The sequence below is a fragment of the Sparus aurata genome, chromosome 7 (genome assembly GCF_900880675.1).
Source record: "Sparus aurata chromosome 7, fSpaAur1.1, whole genome shotgun sequence".
Taxonomy (NCBI): domain Eukaryota; kingdom Metazoa; phylum Chordata; class Actinopteri; order Spariformes; family Sparidae; genus Sparus; species Sparus aurata.
The window spans coordinates 25,300,414-25,323,061 of record NC_044193.1 but is presented as its reverse complement, the minus strand read 5'-3'; the positions used below and the strand labels follow the sequence as shown (position 1 = coordinate 25,323,061).

Genomic DNA, 22,648 nt, shown 5'->3' with positions numbered 1-22,648 from the left:
TGGGTTTTTTTAAGCGATTATAAAGTTCATGAACAAAGGTGATCCAAATAATGTAAAAGATTAACTACACAGTATTTGCTGACCATTAATAAAGTATGAATCAGTTGTGTAACATCGTAATTAATGGTAATAGCTATTTACTTAAGTTTTACTATACATTTATCATTAATTAATGTGTTACCATATAAATATATATCTTTGTTCACTTTGATCCTAACTTGGTGGATTTTGCTTCCAGGCTACATGACCTCCAGCACACTCCCAAAACTTAAGTTTCAAAGTGACTGGTTTCAGGTGTGAAGCCCGTCGATCAAACACAAGAACACACACTTCCTGGTCCACGTTTTCTCTCTGTTTATTAAAGTGCTCTGGAGAAAAAAATAGCAGTATTCATATTAGAAATATTAACAAACTCACTGATACAAAAGTCAGAGTAAGAGGCTCTCAGAGTTACAAAAGTGAAAAGCACTTTAAGAGAAGAGTTGACGACGCTTCATAGAAAGGAGAAGTCAAAGCTGTTTGTAGAACTAGGTTTTTTTACTCTGACAACCAGCACTGGAAACAAACAACTCGGTTTGCCTGTTTCTGTTTTGTCACTGGAACTTCTATCTGAAAATTACACCATTCAAGTTGTCGTGGAATGCATTCGGCTGTATCTGATTGGACCTCGCTGCACTCTGATCGACTGCAGACCGAGACTGATAACTTCTAAAACAGACATTTTCTTCATCAACAGAGTTACCAACTAGAGAAATTAATATAAAAAAGTACCAAAGACTTATTTTTCAACAATGATACATTGTAAACTGGTAAATAAACATATAGACTTTACAAAATACATCCTATTCAAGCATCACGTTATATATATATATATATATATATATATATATATATATATATATATATATATATATATATATATATATATATATATATATATATATATATATATATATATATATATACATACACTGTGTGTGTGTGTGTGTGTATATACATATATACACACACACACTGTAAATATATATATATGAACACATATAGTGTTAAAGGAATGATTGCCTTTTAAAACTCACTTGGTCCACTTGAGTTACAACAGGTGATGTGTTTTTACCCTGACAATTAGTTGAGCCAATGTATATATTAACATTGAGACGTTATGTGTGAACAGATATGTAAGGTTAAGGTAGGTCACCTTAAAGTATTTAGCAATGACTGTGAAGTAGCAAACTGATGAGAATGGATGTACCAATGTCTAAAATAACAGTTTTCTTCAACTTACGTACACAGAGTATTAAATCACCCACAGCCCACACACACACACACACACACACACACACACACACACACACACACACACACACACACACACACACACACACACACAGGTCTATAAAACCTACACAGAGTTCAGCTATGGCTTAGGAGACATTTTAAAATGGAGACGTTAAAAATACGTTGAAGACATCCAAACTGTGGTCTCTCTGCTTGGAATGAATCATCTCGTCTCACTCTTGACACGCCATCACAACAGACACACTGACCACACACTGTTGACCGTGCTGTGTAATACAGCTAACCAATCAAGCGTCAGCATGTGCTTAAAATGGAAACACATAAATCTCAGATCTGTGCGAGCGTATAATTAAAAAACATTACCACGATGTAAACCTTGAAAAATAAGATTTCTGTACATTAATGATACCAGTGTTTAAGGCACAGTCTGTACAGTCGGGCCACTATTGCCAAGAAGATGCACTGTAAATCTGCTCTTCCCCACTTTAAAATCGTCTAAAACGTTTAATTCGTTGATGGAATTAAATCCGTTTTTTTTTTTCTGATTTGAGTAACAGTAATAGGGAAATTTTGATTTGACAGATTCTTTTTGTTAAATTTTCCAGAGAACTGCAATGTGGCCTTCAGCTTTACTGAGAGAACTATCGTTTGTTGTTAAGTATGTAGTGGAAGTGTCCCTGCAATCTGTCTTCAAGATTAGAAAGTGCTAGAACAGACCTGATAACACCCATCGAGAGTATTGCAATAACTGCTGTCCACAACTGACCTTGTGCGTCCCGACCCCTGCCTTTCCTTTTGATTATAAGTCAAAATACTTTTCTTTACAAACTGAGCTCAGAGGGCCAGTTTTTTACATTGTAAAGAAATAAAACACAGGGACCGTTCTGGAACAATAGTGTGGCCAAACTCCATTCAGAAATCCACCGTTTTAACATGCTTACACATTAGAGCAGGACATAATATCCTTGAGGAATTTTAAAGGCTCCTCACTGATGTGGGTTGGGACGGTTACCTGTGTTACCCTGGTTCTTTGAATAGAATAGATGAGTCTGATGAGGCTCGACGTTCATGTTTGTAACACCTGAAATGTCCAATACATTGTGCACCAAACACATTTTTGTGAAATACATTTTTCATCGTTGTTGTTGATAATATGTTTTTTTTTTTTTTGTCTTTTGTTTTCATGCCATGTCAGAATTTCTTCCTGGTGGTAATTTCATTTCAAAATGTCAACTTTGAAGAGTGGAGTTACTCCACTGTCACAAAAAAAACAATTCAACTGATTTGAGGCTTTATAAGTTATTTCAACATGAATTGGTTTATATTTTGTTTTTTCATGGTATTACTGATCTTAAAATACCTAAAATAAAATTTCATGTTATATGTTATTTTCTTGGACACTTAATAGTTCATAGTTTGCCTCTAATTCCCACATTTGTGTGCCACCAAAATAAAACATGGCAGGCTGCAGCAAAAGTGCTGTTTGGCCCCAAAGCTTTTTTTGGTCTTAGCATTTAAATTCTTATGTAAGGCAACATTAAAGTGATGGTTTGTTGAATGGAGTTTGGTGAGACCCCCCCTATCCGTAAAAGACAAAATGGCACAGAGCACGGTCAAGCTAAAACCAGGACCTCAGGAATCCTGGAGACCTTGGAGAAGACCTCTAGGATCTTGGAAACGGCCTCAGAACTCCTCGTCCTCTGAGCTGAGGTAGTTCTGCTTCTTCCTCACGTTCCAGTGTAAACACTCGGCCAGGCTCTCGAACCAGTCGTTCACCGGGTCCCGCGAACAGATGGAAGGAACGGGGAAGCAGGAAGTGGTGATGGTAATACTAGAACAAGGAAGGAGAGGGAAAAAAAGAGAGAATCAGACAAGGTTTTGTGTCACAATGGCTGAATGGGGAAAGGAAAGTCCAGGTATTTGCAATCACAAAAGCAAAGGGAAGGTGTTGAAATCAGAGTCAGTAACTTCCTTCTGAAGAAACACAGTATTTCTCTGTGAAGGGTTCCATAACTCGAAATGACTGGCAGCTCATTTCATGCACCAGGAAGATGATTATGCCTGGAGGAGTTACATAAAGAATGACTGGCCACAAGCCTATTAACAGGTTGATAAGGTTACATAACAAAGCCTGCAAGTGTTGAGGCAGCTGCTGGACCAGTTAAACTTATTATCCATTACAGAATCTGCGTGCTTCGCTTCATTTGCTTGGCTTTGCATGCTGTTTGTGTGGCTAAGGTGTGATGACCAGCAGGTATGTGGCCTAACCTGTCTCCGTGGCAGATCTCTTGTCTCTTCCTTCCATCGAAGGACACCCAGGCTGTGTTTCTGGCATCCCGAGAGAGCATTATCTACAGAAAAAAGACAAGCAATGAATACAGAAAGGTCACAGAGGGAACATTGGTTTTTTTTAATCACAGAAAATATGAAATGAGATTTCTTCATTCTGTAATTACAAACAGTGGATGTACACACCTTTAGCTCCACCCCGGCAGGCACCACGATGGGTCTGAAGGAGAGCGAGTGCGGGCAGATGGGGGTGATCATGATGGCTGGGACGTTGGGATGGATCATGGAGGCTCCTGCTGCCACAGCGTACGCTGTACTTCCTGTAGGTGTCGATACTATCACACCTGAGTGGGCACAGAGACACGTGCACTCAGTGAATTAAAGCATGATATCAGGGCGGAGTTACAAACACTGTGTGTTTCTCCTAAAAGCATAGTGAGTCGTCCTTCACAATAAAAGCATCATCTCCACAAATGTCAACTCCTCTAAAAGCTTATGGCACAGAAACAAATGATATGTTAACAAATATAATTTGCTAACAAATACTCCTGTTGGCCAGTGTTTTATCTCACATTAACCCTCTGTAGTGCTTCAAGCTAAATGTATTTTATTCACAGAAGTGCTGCAACTAACAATTATTTTTACATTATTTTGATCAATATATTTATTGTTTTGACTATAAATGTAAGAAAAGTGAGAAAATGGTATAAAACTGCAAATCTTCTTGCTGGAACCAGACAACATTTGACATTTTACTGAAAGTTCTCTTCTGGGCTTTTTATACGGATGTTCCCAGTCAGCCATTAGTAACGGCAGTTAAATTTAAATGTTATTTTCTTTCTGTGAGACGGCGGTTACTTTCTTAGACACATAAATAATCCTGTGCAAAGATACCTCAAGGCATTTTGACTATAAAACACACAAAGATTTGAATTTTTCAGATTTGAATACCTAAGGAACACTACTAGGGAGCTACATAATGATCTAAAAACCTATAAAAAAAAAAAACAAAGACATTTTAGACAACTTTAATAACTGACTTAATTAATTGAATATCAAAAGTATACTCTCCCTATTTGACTCTGTAATTAGTCACTTAATTGTTTTAGCAGATATTTAAGGGACTCAAAGGACTTCCTAATCAAAACAAGAAAGAAAAGAAAGGGTAGCACTTTGGTTTTGCTCTGAAAAAATCCAAAGTACACATTATTATACCACATATTTTGAAAAACAGAGTATTGTTGTTTCTACTTAATGGCACCTTCATGAAGTTTAGCTTGATCTCACTTCCCTGGTGTCGAGCTTACAATTTAACAGATGGACGGGTATCTTCATTTGCAAGTACGTCAATACATTGACCCACCATGGGTGTTAATCTGCTACATGCTGTTTTGAAACATTGTGTGTAATTGTTAAGCTGCATGAACCTGATGCAACCTGCAGATTGTCTGCAGCCAGCCAAAGAAACTCAAGGACGCGACACGATGCGTAGGAATCATCGTCAGAATTTGTTTACTAGTGACAATTTTTCAGACTGAACTCTTTAGATAGCTGTTTTTTTTGTTGTTGTTGTTTTTAAATCTATTTATCTATTACTTCACTACATTTTGATTTGATTTGTATTTTGAATGGATGCCCTCTCTAACACAACAGCAATGTCTAGAAACGTCTGTGCAAAGTCCAATTGCATGCTGGGAGTCGAATGTCAGCCAGAAGCGCAGATACTAAACTTTGCACTGTCCACAGATTTTCTCGCTTGGGCTGTCAGAGTGTATTAATGCCACCCAGTCCAAAGCTTGGCAGCCATACAGTATCAACATACAACACTGATCTGATTTACGTGTCAGCACCCTCAGACTCTGGACTTGTTGAATGTTGGCGGTACAGTGCAGACCAGACTGACCCCATGCACTGTAAGTATTTACATTATCACATTTATCGACCGATGAGCATGAAGACAGATTGTGTGCCCACTCACCATCTCCCTGCACTGTGGTAATGAGGTGTCCATCAAGGAAGAGGTCGACATTGGAGAGATAGGAGGACGGTCCTCTGTCCACCACAACCTCGTTCAGTACCTGAAACACACGCAGGGAACACGCGTTAACTTTTGTGACCTCCACTTTTGAGTTTTGAGAAACCTGGATGTCCTCGTACTCCCACAGAAACAAACATACTGCGGCTTGTAAACACCGCATCCAGAGTTCCAAACATTCTTCTTTTGTACAGAAAACAATTGAAGTGGTGAGAAATCAAGAGTCAACTGTACAAACATAAACACGGATCCTCTTAGAATTATGTATACAAAGATTTCTCATTTTTCCATGTAAATATCATATTCCCAAGTAGGTCACCAGCAGAATAAGTATACGTAAACACGCTCGTTAACGCCACGTCTACGCGAGACGAGACACTGACGAAGACTTTCAACCTCATACCTGAAACGCTAATAACAGTTCTTGCTCAAGTGCTCCCTTAACAACATGTACAAAGCGCTCAAGCATCCAGCGTAAATACAGCAAAGTCACTATGACAAAACACGGGTAACCTGTTTGACTTAATCACAGTCCAGGTTTAGACTGTTGACAGATATAAAATTGCGGCATGCGTTGCTTTATTATGATTCCCTGATTGGCTGCTCCCATTTTTATTCACAACTTTACGTGTGTTTGTTTTGAAGAATCAGAGCCTTACGTCTTGGCAAGGAATGTGAGACTACTAATGTTAGCAAAAGTTCAAATGTGACGACATACTGAAGTAGCGGTGTATGGTGCAGGTGTTACCTGATACTGCATGGCTTTACGGCTACTTTCAACGTCCCCATTGGTCAGGATGATGCCCTTCTCGTCCATTCTGGCCTTCTTCTCCCAGTTCTCTTTAAGCACCCGGACAACCAAGCGACTTCGCAGGACAATGGCAGCATTACCTTTATTCAAATTAAATATACATATATAAATGCACAAAGTTTCTTTTGCGATAAAAAAAAACTGGAACAACACATGCATTTGTGAACACAGCAGGAGCGCCATATAAAGCCAGACGCTGACAGGAAGATTTAAGAGCATTCTTTACCTTCAATAATCTGGGTAACCTGAGACTGGTATGTGTCAAATTTGAAAGGTGTCAGGAATCCCAAGGAGCCCAGGTGAAAGGCCATAACTGGTGGAACGCTCTCCTACAGTCAACAAAGGAATGACAAGATTGTCATGTCAACCACTAAGTTTAAAAAATACCCACAAAAGCTGTTTGTCTAAAAAAAAAAAACCCTGGAGAGTGAACACACACCTGAAAGAGCGAAGACGCATACAGCAGAGTTCCATCTCCACCAAGACAGATGATGAAGTCTACGCGATTGGAGATGTCGTCAAGATCTGAGAAACACAAGGGCAACAAATCTTTTAAATATCCCACCAAAGATCTTTACTGTCTTTTTTTAATATATATGTGTCCAAACATCCACTGCAAAGAGACTGATTAGATTTTGTACCTTCTCTGAAAGTGCAGAATTTCTTAGTAATGGCCCCGAAGTTTTCATCACCTGAAATGGCTGGGTCCTCCAAAACTTTCTTTTCTACATAAACAATCATGTTTTTCACCTACAACAACACACAACAGAAAGACAAGATTAGCAACAGCCCCTGCAGAATATTACAAAAGTAAGTGTCTCTGCTCACAAAGACGGTTTTATTACAAGTGTTTCACTAGTTTGAAGACTCGATGACTGATGGATTCATGGAATGGTCGCGAGCTAATCAAGGTCAACAGGTTTCTTGCCGTTTTTTTTATTTTGAAGAGAGGACTTGAATGAAACTTGAGGGCAACACACAGTGGTGCTACAGTGACCCCTCACCAGCTTCCCACCGGCAAATGCTGCTAACTCTGTCATGAACACATTGTCTTACCTCAGTGAGGAATATGCAGAGCTCTTTGAAAGGCTCCAGCAGACTGGCATCTCGAATCTTCTTGATGACAAGGACACTTTTGGGTGGCTTGTTCCACGTCAGTCTCTGGCTGGCGGGGTCCTGAATGTGCCTGAACACACAAACACAACTTCAACCTCAAGAGGGCAAAACAGACTCAAGGCTCATTTGATAAGGATTCCCACCTTACTTATATCAGCAAAGACCTGAACCAGATACTGGCTGATGTAAGATCTCTTATCCAACTGAAGAATCAGTCATAACCAGGATTTGCAAACTAGCTGTCCAATTAGTGTCCCTGGCTTATAGTCTGGCCCTGTTGCCAGACACTGCCGACCCCACGTGTCTCCTGCAGGGTCATGGCCTTACACAAAGACAAATGCAAGAAAAGCAGGAGTGGTCTTTTGAGAATTAAAAAGGGGCCAAGATCTCTCTAAAACTCAAAGATATAACGTGAAGATATTTCTAAAACATTACACAAGAATGACTAAACTAACAGGGAGAGTGAAATGCCAAGGGGCTGAAACGAATCCGAATCATACGGACAATGAGGTGGACCTAGCCAAGGGGTAAAAGTCTGGGCCGATATATGGACACCAAAGTCTGTTCATGCCTCTCATTAGTCTCACCTGTCATGCATGTTAGGCAGCTACCGATTGGACAACAGGCTCAGTCAAGCTCTTATACAAGGGCTTATTTTTGTTGACACTGTTACAGCCTCCAAGCAATCATTTTCTAAAGAGTAGTTTTGTATCGGTTAAATGTCAGCGTTAATTAGGTAGAACCATTGCATGCATGTCTCACTAATCGATGATTATCAAATGTTTATTGTAAGATTGCAACTAATGTTTATAATACTTGGGAAAATGGTTAAATGAATACTGTGTAGTTGCTGTTTATAAACCTTTACAACTGCTTAAGAAATTGTTCATACCGTTAAATAACTATTAACTAAATCTAATCAACTATAAATTTGCCATTTTTAAATGATGGGTATTTTAAAATGTTACCCTTACTTGTTATGTACCACTTTTACGCATCTCTTTACTTCCCTTCCTATGCAGGGTTACTCCAACACAAGCGGCACACATAGCCGACACCCTCAATGTGGTACCTGATAACAATCAGCTCTACTTCAAATTACCTCCGCTTTTAAATTAGCATCAGCATCACATGAGGACATTCACACCGATCACACATGGAGGATGGTAGTTTCAAGCCTTGCTATCAGTGGATATCACCAAGACCAATGTGCTGTCTTGCTGGCTTCACTGTGAACACAAGCAGTTCCCCTTCCCTCAGCCGTCAAATGACTGCCTAATCGTATCAGTATTGTTGGTATTAAACTGTATTTTTTTGTGGGCTATGATATCTCTACTCAGACAAACAGTTCGTTGTAGTGTCTTAGCACATGTGGTCTACCTAACAATACTGTTTTCTAGGGATAGATTATCAGTATCTGTGTTTTTTGTGTTTGACTGCAGATAGATAAATACATTTGAAAATTCAGTACTTTGGTTCTGATGCAGTACCCATTCTCTGTTAGTGGTCACCGCTCCACGGTCCCACAACACTATCTCAAGGCAAGACTAATAGCCTATCAGTACTGAATAATCTGAATTTGCAAAGTAACAAGTATCTTAACAGACAAACAAAGAAAAAGACAGATAAACAAACAAGTAATAAATCTGAGTGTCTGCCAGAGAAGCATGTTAATAGAGGCTGTAGTGAACAGGTGGTGTCTGAGGCTGAAATACTGAAGCAAAGCACCTCAAAAATGTATGCAAGCACAGTACTTGAGTACATCTGATCACTGGTTGTTCTCGACTTTTTTCGCTGAAAGCATGTCGCTTCCAATTGGTTATCCATCTCCTGGATCATTAATAATCAGTATCGGCCCTGAAATAACATAACGATCAACTCCTACCGTCTTCAGCTCAAAGTAGATCTTAAAGTTATCACACACAATCTCACTCCATAAATAAAACTGACTGAACAGGTAGAAATAATGAGTCTCTACCTACCTGTGGAAACCACCAGGGGAACATTTTACATCTAGTGAAATCAGCTGCTGTACTGTCCGGAATAAAACTGACATAAGAAAGCAGAACATTAAGATGTTCTGTTCCTGTTTCTTTTACCACTCAAAAAGGACCAAAACCACCTAAAATATACAATGTAACCTAATAAAAAAAACTACAAACTACAGCTGGAAAATTGCCAGCGATTATTTGCAAAAGACAGTAATTCCTAGAATCAGACAGCATTATGCTGTGCAGGCTCTCCTAGCTTGAGGCAAACATCCACCTCTAGTAAAACACTTCCTCAATGAAGTGAACCCGTTTGATCCAAACCTGAACAGGTACAAACAGAAACGCGGAGCTGTGTGCAGGCCCGGTTTCGACGACAAACACGGGACACAAAGCAAAACTTCATTAGCATGTGAAGCGGCGACGAGCTGTGATCTATTCATGGGCAACTTCTCCTCTGACCAACCTCAAAGCCTCAGAACCCTGACCTTCCCCTTTCATTCAGCAACCCCGCTGCGTCCAAACCACAGGGCCGGGCTGTTACAACAGCTGGGCTGTGATAACATGCAAACAAAGCCACAAGGAACATGTCAGAACTGCGATTACACCCTGACACGGCCACTGAACCTTTACATCACGTCAGCCTCCAGAATCTGTATCCGTCCAACCATGCACACAATTTGACGCAATCATTTTCTCATTTCAAAAGGGCCTAAACTAAACTTTGTGAACATGGTTCTGAAATCATACACTAGTTTGATATTACTATTAGCTCCCTGCTGTACAGCTCTCTGAACATCTGCGGCAATGACCCACACTCTGCCTGGTGCTGCAAGTAAATATTTCACCAATTAAACATGTTGGAAAAAAAGACCAAGGGATGCTCCTCTCACCATTTCCACACTTTGTTCTCACTGTTGCTCCCAGCAGTGTCCTGTATTATGCACTGGTCGAACTTCATGGCTGTCCACATGTACTGCACCAACGATGCTGCGTCAGGTCAACTCAGCTGGAGAACGGGGCTCTGTCCCGGTGGCACGTGCACGCAAAACAAAAGCACATTCTGCCTCTAACAACTTCCTCGAATGCTGCACATTGTTGAGCAGCTGGAGCGACTGAGTCAGATCAGTTCTTGCGGTCGAGCTGTTGAGTCAGCCGCCGGTTCTCTGAGAGGCTGAGGGTGTCTCCATGCGCTGCGGTGGAGCTCCGGGATCAGCTGACAGCTCCTCGAACGGGATTCACCGCGGCTATATTTATCCCCGCTCAGGACTTAACAGTAAAACCTTCCTGGTGCGTTGTGCTGCGGGGTTAAAGCTCTCACTCAACTTAAAGCATGATTTCATCTCAGCACCCGCCTACCAGGGCTGTGCTGAGCACGCCCATTTCAGGGAAGGGCTTTCCTTATTAGACAGGTGTGATTTACTGAAATTCAGCTCTCACCTTTAACTAGAATATCCACTGTAATGAGAGCTATGATGACACAATAAGCTATCTGTCCAATCACACATTTTATCACTGTGATTAACACTGAAAGGTTTACATTCATACTTATCTAAATAGCTTGATATTTCCCTGTTGATTAAAGTAAAGATAACAACATGTCCGTTCCATTATACGACCGTTTTCAAGAAAAGACAATGTAGCCAGCTGACGTGCAGACGGGGGAAGTACAGGGCAGGAAGAATATATCGACTGAGCTCTGTGGGTGAATTGCGTCATCACATGTTATGGGAATACAACAAGATGGACTTGAGCTTCCTTTTGACCTCCCACAGTCACCATGATGACTTAAACATGACCAGTTCTGTTCATTGGTAAACAATAAACTTGTTCCTGCATAACTTATTGACAGACTTTATCTGAAGAACTATGGACTTGGAGTAGGTGCATGTGATCATGTACTGTAACAAAGGGAGCATGCCGTGTTATTCCCTGTAATTGGACAGAAAATGCCATAAACATTGAATGAGTTCCAGTATCCCTGTTTCCATTTCATCTCTTCCCAAATATTCTTGCACATTTGCATGAAAGTGATTATTTCCACAGGAAAGCATCATACCTGTACCTATTCTCATCTTCTTACTGTCTTGCATTGCTCTTATTCTTGCTATTCATCTCTTTATTTAATAACATTTACATTTTGTGTCTTGTCTTCTTTTTTTAACTTCTCCTTAGTCTAGGCTTCGCCTTGTTTGGCTTGACCTTTGAGTGTTTATTCTATACTACTGTCTTCCGGAGATCCTGGTTTTACTTTGCAAAGCACTTTTGGTGCTACAGGGTATATGCAGGAATCCTAAAGTTACATCTAGTACCTTTTAGGAGCCTTTCCATTCATTCTAAGACCTCTTGTAAGATAGCACAACTGAACAGTCTCAGTTCGTTCCTTATCATTAAAACATAATTCAAATAGAGGTGGGAACAAAGCACAAGAGAATGGCCTGAGTGACCTACCCAATGCAAGGTTTATTAGAAAGATTCCACTAGAAAATAGTATTTGACCAATAAACAAAGCAAGTGACAAAATGACAAATTAAACTTTGGTGAGCTTTAGGAGGGCGCCATGCAAGAACTTCATCACAAACACCCAGCAGTGGAAGACATATTAAAATCTTTTACTACAGTCAAAGTAGCAATACAACAATGTAAAAGTACAGTATTATCAGCTAAAAGTATCAAAGAAAACTTATTCTGTAGAAAACTGGACCTGCAATTGACATATTATTAGATCATTTATCATTAGATCATTAATATTTGCATCAATTCCGCTGTAGTTGTCAGTACTTTATATACTATGAGATAGTTTAAGCCAGTGGTTCCCAACCCAGGGGTCGGGCCCCTCCGAAGGTTCAGAAAATAAATCTGAGGGGTGCTGAGATTACTGATAGCATAGAAAATGAGGAAAACATTTCTGCTACCCAAATTTATTCTATTTTTCCAGAACTTCAGACTTATCTTGTCTTTTTTGTGAAATATTTCTGAGTTTTACCTGTCAGAGTCTAAGATATCTATTTATATTAAACCATATGAGGAGTGAAGAAGTGAAGAAGAGAACTCGAAGTTATCAAAAAAAAAGTTAGAATTGCTTTAGAATTAATAATCAATCAATCAATAATCAATAATCAATGTGGACACCACTGCAGTTTCTTTTGCATGGAGTTATTTAGACAATAAAATCTATTAACTGAACAGAGGATATTAAATAACTTAATATGTTGATTCATCATGACAAGTAGGCTCACAGAGGGATGACGTGATGGTTTTGTTTAAGTAGCCGATTATATCATGAAATGCATAATGACAGAGAATGTGGACCATAGTTCGCTGACAGGGCTTGCTCTAAAATAATCCCTTTGGTTAATGCTGTGTTAAGTTTCAGGGTGTGTTTGGCGTCAGGGACAGCAGTGATGGGCGGACACTCTCTGCAGTCAAACGACAAATGCTTTCTTTGTATCACAACCACACCCTTCCACAGAGAATGACTGAAGTGGTCAGTATTGCCCCTTTTCCTCTACCTGAAAGCACTACAGCAGCACCTTTAGTTTGGAACAAAAATAGCCTGGTGGCTACTTTTAACCTGTCTAGCGGCTTTGAGGAAACTAATCTGTCAACTGCCGCTACCAAAAACAAACATCGCTTGGAGACACTTACGTGACTGGGGGAGTCAAGAGGCCAATAGTCTGACCACACTGTGAGGGGAAAACACCAAGAGTCTTTCTTAACTCTGCTCACTGACTCATTAAGTAGATCTATGCTAAAGTTCCAGGAGGTGCGTTCAGCTTTTATCGAAAATGTGTCGGAAGGATCTTGATATGATTCTGGAGTAATTCGTGTTGTATTGCATCACACCACGTACTTTGCATCGCTAAGTGTGGGCGCTGTTGGTCAGAAGGTTAACACATGGATTCAATTGTAGATCTGAGTTTAAAAAAACAAACAAACTATCAAATAATCAATTAGTAGTTTGTTAACTAACGTATAATTACTCATTTTTTGTTATTCCAGTGTCTGAAAATGTGAGGATTTATTTCATTTTCTTGTCATATAATAAATGAAGTAATATTATAGTGTGATGATATTTTAAAATCTGGTCGGACTGGGTAAAAAATCTAATACCACAATATCTTGCATTGCAAGATAGCAATTGAAAGATTCAAGAGACAATAAGACACAATGAAGGATTTGACAAATGATCATCAGTAATGCTGCTATAATGACTACGTTTGTGAAAGCAAGTTACAAGTAGAACGGTCTGATACGTTCAGAAAATGACATCGCTTTATTGTAATGCAGCCATTAAAATCAGGATAACAAATAGAATGATCTTTAAAATCTAAGATGATATATACAGTAGACTCTGATCATGATCACGATATTGCCCACCCATAATACCTACTTACAGCAGTAACTTTTAGCTGCAACTATAAACACCATCTGGTTAATAGGCTCTGGAAAAAAAAAAATAGTAAATGAACCTAAACTTAAAACTACTTTTCTTCTCTTGACTATAACAGCATGAACAGCCAGAAAGTAAATGATGATGTTTTTTGGCTTTGTATTCAGCACAATGTATCCAAATGGAACTGTGAGGTTAAAAGTGTCAGCTTTAATGTGACAGTGTTTACATTTACATCATATGAAAAGTGTAGGAAGTAGTGTTGTCAAAAATACTGAAATATGGATTCATACTGATAATGATTATTTGAAGCTGGTCTCAAGGTTGTTTCATTTTGCCCGTCGTATCGAGCAGGGTATCAAATACCAAATCTGAGCAGGCATTCAATGCAAACCTTTCTTGCAACAGACATTTCAAATGGAATCAAAAAGGTCCTAGACATGCTGTTCTTCGTGTGCTGTTTGCTTTCAGTCTGGTAATCAGAAAATCAATAACATCCTCAGTTAGATCGAGATCAGGTGGCCGACTGGAACGTTTCACCTGTTTAACCCTATAAATTCCTTGGTTGCCTTGTCTGAATGTTTAGCATTATTGTCCTGCTGCACTCCAAACTCACACTAACAGTTACATTTAGCAGCAGATGAAATCCACCGTGCTGGAGTCGAGCTAAAATAGTGAAAAACATATCACTGCCTTCATATATTACCTGGCATCTTGACCTGGCATCACATCAGAAATGACACGTGTGTTTGACGGCTTGATTTGCAGTTTAAAATGAAAAAAATGAAAGAAAAGAGAAAAAGAAAAGAATTACTTCAGACTTCAAACTTCAATATTTGTTTATTATCGCAAGTTATATCGTCATCGCAATATTGTTTAAATAACAGTGTTATTGCATATGGCAGATTTTCCTCATATCATGCAGGCCTACATAGTAGCTTGACAAACACTTCTTAAATATGAGTATGGAGCCTTTGACAGTTGTATTAGTGAAGCCGTAAATCACGGCCTTGGTTTAAAGATGTCACTTAATTACTTTTAGATGGGACAGTACAGTATGTGACGTTCCCATACAGTATGCAATACTTTGTTTTTCAAGTGCTGACGCGACATTAGAGGATATTAGGAAATGTAAGAGGAAGATTGGGTTTGTGAGGTTAAAAGCTTCTCATAAATAACCAGTTTAGTAGAAGTGTAACATATCAATCAGTTTACTGTATTCAGTTACAGGAGTTCTAAATTCTTATAATATAAATTCTAATAATAATTGAATAGATCATATGAAAAATATAAAAACACAAATATATAAGGTTTATTAAAATGTTAATTGCAGGCACGATTGCTTTAATGCAACTCTACTACCTTTAAGAGTCACTATTGATGGATGACAGGTGTGTAAGTCACAAATGGGATTCTGAGAACCTGCTGACACAAGGATTCTCATGCTCGGCATCTTTTATGAATCCAACATAAGAAAACTGTCTAAAGTGCAATTTAAGATTTTTTTTGTGAATGAGGCCTCTGGTGCAGTAAAATGACCACTGACTGAACATTTAATCCTTTTCATCACGATATAATATCAATATATTGCCTGAGTCCAAACCTACTTGACTAAAAACTGCGTTTTCATTGTTAGTCAAGCCAACGTTTAATCAAGAGAAGACTGTTTATCAGTCCATATCTGCAACTATTTTGCATGTTTGAATGTTTTTTTGACACCCACTATTTTATGTGGTCTGGGGAAACTGCATGTTTTTAGCAAATAAGTCATCTGCATCTGATAGCTACCTGTTCTAGTTAAAATGGTAGTTAGTAAATCAGTGCTGACGCAAAGAAAAGTTCATTATTAACCGTGTCAAAACTGACCCCACGTCTCAGAGTCATTACTGGCCCAACAAGATCTAAAAGAGACAGCAAGCGGCGTTCATGGTCTCTGTTGTTTCACGGACTAAATTGACACTTGAAAATTGAAAATGACACCGCCTAGTGACCGTAACAAAAAAACAACTATCAACTTGTTTACCATAACCATCTTCAAACTTGGCCTACGTTATGATCTCAAGTACACACCATTTGAAGGTTTGTGACTGCATCCTGTGGTTGTGACGCTATCGTGTTGACAACATCTGTCTACAGACGGACATGTAAACACCTGGCAAAAGTAACCAAAGCCGCTTCAAAGATTCAGTTTCAACTGTTGGTCCCAGGACCACATTGTGCCATGATCTCACACACACACACAGACACACACACACACACACACACACACACACACACACACACACACACAGACACACACACAAACATTCCTACTGACGCATGACCTGTTTGCTCTGTCTGACTTACATCACTGCATGTGGATTCTGGAGCATGCATGCCTTTGGCCCGAATGTAGTCACAGGGCTTGGTCCATGAAGAGACTGAGTCCTCCTGAAAGACAGGATGACAAAGACAAATATTCAGGTTTTAACGACCGAAGCTGTCTGACAAGAATGCACCTGCAGAACACTTGCAGAAGAACAAAAACAAGACAGCTTTCGACAACATAGAAACAGGTAGTAAAAACAAGAAAAGAAGCAAAAGCTTGATTTTGTTTCAGCTGTGATATGTAAAATCACTTCTCCGGTATTTACAGGACTGACCGGAGAATTGTCGATGCCGGCTGCTGATGGAGGTCTCTATCATTATCTACACATACAAAGTTTCTCATCAAATAAATCCCACTTTCATTTCTCCATTTTTGAAGAAAAAGGAGAAGTGGAGCCACAGTGATTGAGACATAAAGATTGAGCGTGAGCCGAAGGACTTCCACCAGCTGAGGTCAGACTCCTCTATACAACCAGGGTCATTTCTGTGGTCCATCTAATGTATTGTATATCATGAGAACATGCCGAAAGTTCTCCGTCACTTTTGATGCTGGTACAAACAAATACAAAGGCACGTACATGGGCCTGTCATTACTAAACGTCAGGATGCTCACACTTGAAATCCACTCCAAATGTTATTCTGATAGAATCATCTGGAGGGATCAGAGCTATCTGAGAGAAAAGGAAGCCTGCACTTTTACCGTCTACCCAGAGAATAAAAATATTTCAATCCAAAATTAGATCTCCATCATCTTATTTTTATCTCCTCCTCTTTGCTTTTAGAATGTTTCATCCCATCCCATAAATGTAAGAACAGGCTAATTCGTACCAAAGGTAATGACATTCTTCAAATATCACCCACAAGCAAAGGTTAACCAGTAATGTTTAATATTTAAATGTCAGACTGCACTCAGCTTGCCTTAAACTCTTTATTTCAGGCCTTTTAATTAAACTCACACAGACTCATAGCATATTTCAGCCAAAGTGAACCCCCTTCCCACTTCTTGTTGTGAGTCACTGCCCTATAATCACAAAGTCACCCAAGAGAATTCATCACCCTTCTATACAGATCTTAGGACAGTAGTTTGTTGACCTATATTCATGACCACACCTTTCTGTTAAATGTCACAAAATGAGTGGCTTTCTCCAAAATTAGGATGTACTCAATGAACGTGTTTTGTGGGAGGGTATTTCAACATCTTGGAAAAGTGTAATCTTTAAATGACTGTTCACTTCCTTGTTTCCTCATCAGTAATTGAACAGGCATGATTTGTGCCCATAGGACATGTTAAGCCTTTTCACTTCCCCTCGACGGCAAACCCCATCGCTGTTGCTAAAACACACAAACAAAGCTCTTGCCACATCCACAGTGAACAAATGTTTCAGGCCACAAGCGTTATGTTTGCCTGACGCCATTCCTGTGACCGTTAAGAGGGATTGTACACATACATTTGCATTTCTCGGCAGCCCGAGGTCGCGCAACACGGATCATGTCACAAGTCTGTTCTGAAAATGCTGCTCCTTACATGGAACCTAAAGCAACAGCAGCTGTTCTCAAGTACCACCCAGTGATGACTCAAGTCAGTCGCCTGTGTTGTGGCTATGTGGTCTATCAAATCGAAGAATCTACCTGTGAGGAACACCTAGACATGTTCGTTCAGCTCATCATTTTATGGCAACACATTACTTGAAACTGACATGACAAGTTAGGTAACCTCATAAACAGCAAAACAGTATACAAATGAAACAAAGTAAAGCTAGTAAAAGCTTTTATTTATGGTCTAGGAAAGGATGGCATCCCTTAGTTATCTGCTCATGCAATTCCTATGACCTATAGCCTCCAAAGAAAATGACTTATCACCTAGAAGAATCATGTTCCACGTGTGGCACATGCTCAACACCCACCTGTACTCAGAGGAGCTGCCGGCTGAGGAGGTGCTCAGGCTGCGGGTCTTCCTGTTGCGTCTAGCCAGGCTGCGGCCAGAGACCTCCCCTCCATCACAGGTGGAGCAGCAATATGGGGCGGCTTCTACTCTCACCTCTTCTCCACCGTCCATCTCAGACAGCCAGGCTGCAAGTAAACTGACAGGCCACACCAATCATTGACAGAGCCTGAGTCTGATGTTTACAGGCATACAATCATGTGTCAACTTAGATACACAGACAGACAGTCCTGATCCAATCTGCCATCTATGGTGGAAACTTAGAGCCAAACTCAACTGAAAAAAACAGGCAATTTAATTGATGCTTTATAAAAGCATCACAAATAATTACTCTACGCATAATATACATTGATTAATTACAGTTATGTATATTCGTCTATAATTCGGCACATATGCAATACAACAGGCCTCACAAATTTCTCCAAATGTTCTACTTTTAATGTTGGTTTTGTAGCATGTCTTCGCCAAATTAGGAACAGAAACGCAATGGCGTTACTGTTGCATTTAAACTAACTCTAAGTCGAACATTATATCATTTTTGTAATAAAGGCTACACAAATGTGTCTTACATTGCAAAGAACTCTAAAGCCATGATTAAGTACAGTGTAAAGCAGCACAATGGCGGAGTTCATGGATTACAATGAAGTTTTAACGAGTTCCAACATTGAGGTTAACGTACCGTTGGCTAGCCGGTTGGATAAATAGCTGGCTATAACTAGCTACATACAGTTTAATAACTATGTTACAGCTGGACGAGGTTAGCAGCCTCGTTGTCATTTATGCTAGCCAGCTTTGACGAACATAATTTTCCCGAGAACATAACTATCCACCGACGTTAGCAACAGCAAGAGCTCCACCGACACACAAAGCTGTTATAAGCGGATGAATGGTGACGGAGCCAGATGCTAGAACATTCACAGTGAGCTATGCCCCTGAGCTAGTGTTAAGCTAGTTAGCGAGCTAAGCTAGTTGTTAGGCATGTTAGACACAAAGCGTAATATCAACCACCCCTGTGCCCCCACACTACCTTGTACCCACAACGTTACAGGGGACGACACACAGTTGGAGCGCAGCGGACTGCCGTAGGATCAGAGCCTCGCCATTATTAGATAATAATGTTACACCATCTTACTTTACAAGAGAGCTGTCAACAGTCAGCCCATCACTTCCTGATACTGAGCGACCAATCAGAGGCCGCCTCCTACTCGATGTCATGTTGGACGACTTGACCAACCTGTGGTCAACAGTGGCAACATGACCAACTCCCCCAGTGCCTGGCAGGGACACATAACCATGGCATGACATCATTATAGATAAGTCCCATTGTACACACTGTTTAATCAAGCCAAAGACATAGATTAGTCTCTGTAATTGTGTTATAGTTCAGTTCAGCCGTGGACTCACAACTAAATCCACTGGCTTTTGCTTGTAAGTTTTATTTGGTATGTTTATTCATAATAATGCTATGTGTATGCTTTATGTACAGTGGGGTCCAACACTGGAGACCACATTGAAAATCTCGTTATTTTTATGTAAACCTGGAAATAATCGAGGTCTGAGGATATGTTAGGACATATAAACTGCAGATGAATTTAAGATCCTGACCTGCGCTACTTCCTGGTCAGCAACAAATCTAAGCAAATTTGTGGTTTTACTTGTTTGTACCAAAGGTCAGATTTCCTCGAACTGTATCCACCGAAGCACGTGGTCAGATGTCAGGCCAGTGTTATAAGTACGATTGTGCCTTCAGTCTCCAGCAGGTCATTGCTTACTATGTAGCATTGTGGTAGTGGAAAAAAGGCATCAGAACTAAGAGGGGCTTCCTCATGGGGCAAACCACAACGAGACTAAAGGCTTGTAAGAAGGTGGTGGGTGTAGCTCAAAAACACATTGCAGGAAACTGGATCAGGTGCATCCAAAGTGCAATCAGGCAGACGAACGGTGCCCACGCCATCAGAAGACGGATGCGTCAAGGTCAATACGTCTAGTTTCCTGAAAGACAGAAAAGCAACTTCATCCAAGGATGGGAATTTGCTTAACAATCAGCAAACGTCCTGTCAAGAGAAGGCTGTCTCGTGGTGTCTCAGAGGACGAGTAGCAGTTTCTAAACCACTTCTCAGGATGGAAGCGAGGCCAAATGTTTGAGGCGGGCTAAGAAATAGCAGAATGTCACTGTGTTTGACTGTCACAGTTAGAGACAGAAAGTAACAGACAGGGTGTTTGTAAGGGGACAAACAGGAGAGTGATATAAAGTATTCAAACCCACAGTGAAATACATTGGTGGGAATGTTCAAGTCTGGGTCTGTTTTGCCCCTTCTGGAGTTGGACACCCGCACCGACTTTAGTCCACACTGACCCATAAGGAGATGCACCGCTCCATACTCCAGAGAGAGGCTACACCCTCTGGTTTGATCATTGTGGAGAAGGATTCATACTAAGAGCCCAGACGCACCTCGATGCTTTGACAGGACGACCTGAAGACCAGCGAGTCGTGACGTCACTGACTTTCCTCCACCGTTTATGAGGCTAGTTGAAGACTGAGATGGCCAATGCTCTGTGATGTCACAAAAAAGGCCTTGTGGAAATCTGTTGAGTCATGCTGGATTAGCATTATAACATAACTCATCAGGTTTTGCACAAACTGGAGTCCCTGCCAGCTCGCATATGTTGTCATTGAAGCAAAAGGGGGAATTACCAAACAGTACAACTTGCCACTTTGTCTGAACAGTGTTGCTATCTGCACAGGGGCTGAATGTGGTCTGACAGCCAGAATGTACTGCTTGGGGCCCTGATGCAAAAATGTGGCCCCTTATCTCCCCTCAGGGTGTGTGACCTGGGGCATGGGCACGGATTGGTTTAGGTCGTGGTCTAATCTTGCCTACGTTTGGTTCTTTTCTCCCGAAAAATGCAGTCGGTCTGGTTGGGAGAGATACAAGGTGTTGATTGTGTCGAAGACAGCGAACGTGTCCTGAAGAGTATTTCAGGTTCTAAAATAATTGTATCTGCCGGCCTTACATGAACGAATTTATCAAACAAATGTTTCAAATAAGCTCACCTTGTTTAGGACAATCTCAAACCTGAGCACATTAAACTAGCCGGCGACCAACACAACCGTCACAATCAGACTTTCCATCACTTTGTGCAGAACCCGATTCAGCGATAACAATTTGATTTCCCGCAAATGTCCTCGCAATTTCTAACACAGACCATGTGAGCAAATGCTACATGAGAAATAAGCGAGTTCTTGACGTTATCATTTAGCCTGCAGTATCACTGCTGGATGATTAGTGTTAACTCCGCAAAGAGGACAAACTGTACAGTGAAACTGCCCGGACTGCTGCTATAACAACAATAAAATTACAATACAAAGAACAGTATTTTCATTTGGTTTCTGTACTCGGAGTACAGTATGATGATTGAATGTTTCACCAAATTACATTAAATCTATTTAAATATTCTCCTGTTAATTACACACTATCTTGATTTAAATATATAACATTCGAAGTCTAATCCGGCAGAAGACACTCCTCTATTGCATTTCAGATTTATGCCCAATAGAGGGCAACAAAGGTCAGGGCACTTGGAAGCAGATACATCAGATCTGTTCAACTGGCAGCCCCTGAGTCAAATGCAGCCCTGTGAGCACAGATTCCGGCCCTCTGATCATCATGTTAGTGGACTGATTAGCCCATTTATTAGTTATGTCTTTTGCTCAGCACAAAAGTACACTTATTTTATATAAAGGTTTCAACCCAAGCTGTTTAAGCAGAGGGAATTTAGAGAGTCAAACTGACGACCCGCCTCTAAAGTTAAAAAGGTGCAGACTTGTTTCCTGTGCTGTCGTACATGTTTCTATTATGTACTCACTTAATAGAAGTACATAATACTTTTCAAAGCCCTTGAGGGCTTTGAAAAGTGCCTTTAAATAAAATGCATTATAATTATTGTTATTATTGTTGTTATATTATTATTAATAACAATAATAATAATAATAATAATATGATGGTAACTAATTAAGAAAGTAGGGCAAAATATATATATTTAAGTGTTTTTTAACACACTAAAATTTAAAGGTCAGACAAAGGGAATGTAAAAAGTTTGACCCTTTGGCACCTTTTCAAAAAAATCCGACAACCTAGAGCTTCATAGGGACCAGCACTTAAAGGAAGTGAAGAATAAATAAGCTAATGAGCAAAATGACCTAAAGCAAGGCAATTAAGGCCTGGCAGTTTACAGTCTATGTTTATTGATATTACAAGAAAAAGTTGTCAAGTCAGCCTACAGTTTCAAGCCTCACAGTAACTCCACGTGAAAACAGGACTTTAAGGTGTCCTTTACAGCCAAAATGCATGGCTACCTTCATAAAAAGAGAAGACTATGTGCAAATAACTGTACAGAGAAGCCAGGCTGA

The 22,648-nt window shown here is 40.0% G+C and overlaps 1 protein-coding gene across 5 annotated transcripts; it reads right to left on the bottom strand.

Annotated features, from left to right (window-relative positions):
- Nucleotides 1–1,838: 1,838 nt before the first annotated feature.
- On the bottom strand, nucleotides 1,839–19,472 carry nadka (NAD kinase a). Of its 5 annotated transcripts, none has more exons than XM_030422877.1 (12): nucleotides 19,370–19,472; nucleotides 18,200–18,376; nucleotides 16,275–16,358; nucleotides 7,488–7,617; nucleotides 7,073–7,181; nucleotides 6,871–6,956; nucleotides 6,658–6,760; nucleotides 6,369–6,511; nucleotides 5,564–5,663; nucleotides 3,772–3,929; nucleotides 3,565–3,647; nucleotides 1,839–3,127 (listed from the first exon to the last, which is right to left on the bottom strand). In XM_030422877.1, the coding sequence occupies exons 1-12, from the start codon at nucleotides 19,450–19,452 to the stop codon at nucleotides 2,980–2,982; spliced, it is 1,404 nt and encodes a 467-aa protein (XP_030278737.1). In that variant the 5' UTR covers nucleotides 19,453–19,472; the 3' UTR covers nucleotides 1,839–2,979. The 5 variants fall into 5 exon arrangements, with proteins under 5 accessions (XP_030278737.1, XP_030278738.1, XP_030278735.1 ...); XM_030422878.1 differs by having other exon boundaries at nucleotides 19,265–19,436; XM_030422875.1 differs by lacking the exon at nucleotides 19,370–19,472 and adding an exon at nucleotides 18,917–19,078.
- Nucleotides 19,473–22,648: the final 3,176 nt, after the last annotated feature.

Bases quoted from the DNA above. Each gene is read 5' to 3' on its own strand.
- nadka (XM_030422875.1), bottom strand. From the start codon at position 19,014: ATGACAACGAGGCTGCTAACCTCGTCCAGCTGTAACATAGTTATTAAA. The intron at 7,618-16,274 runs GTAAGTCAGACA...TTGTGTGTTCAG, and splicing joins CAGAATCCACATGCAGTGAT to GCACATTCAGGACCCCGCCA. The intron at 5,664-6,368 runs GTAACACCTGCA...CGTGTGTTTCAG, and splicing joins GTAAAGCCATGCAGTATCAG to GTACTGAACGAGGTTGTGGT.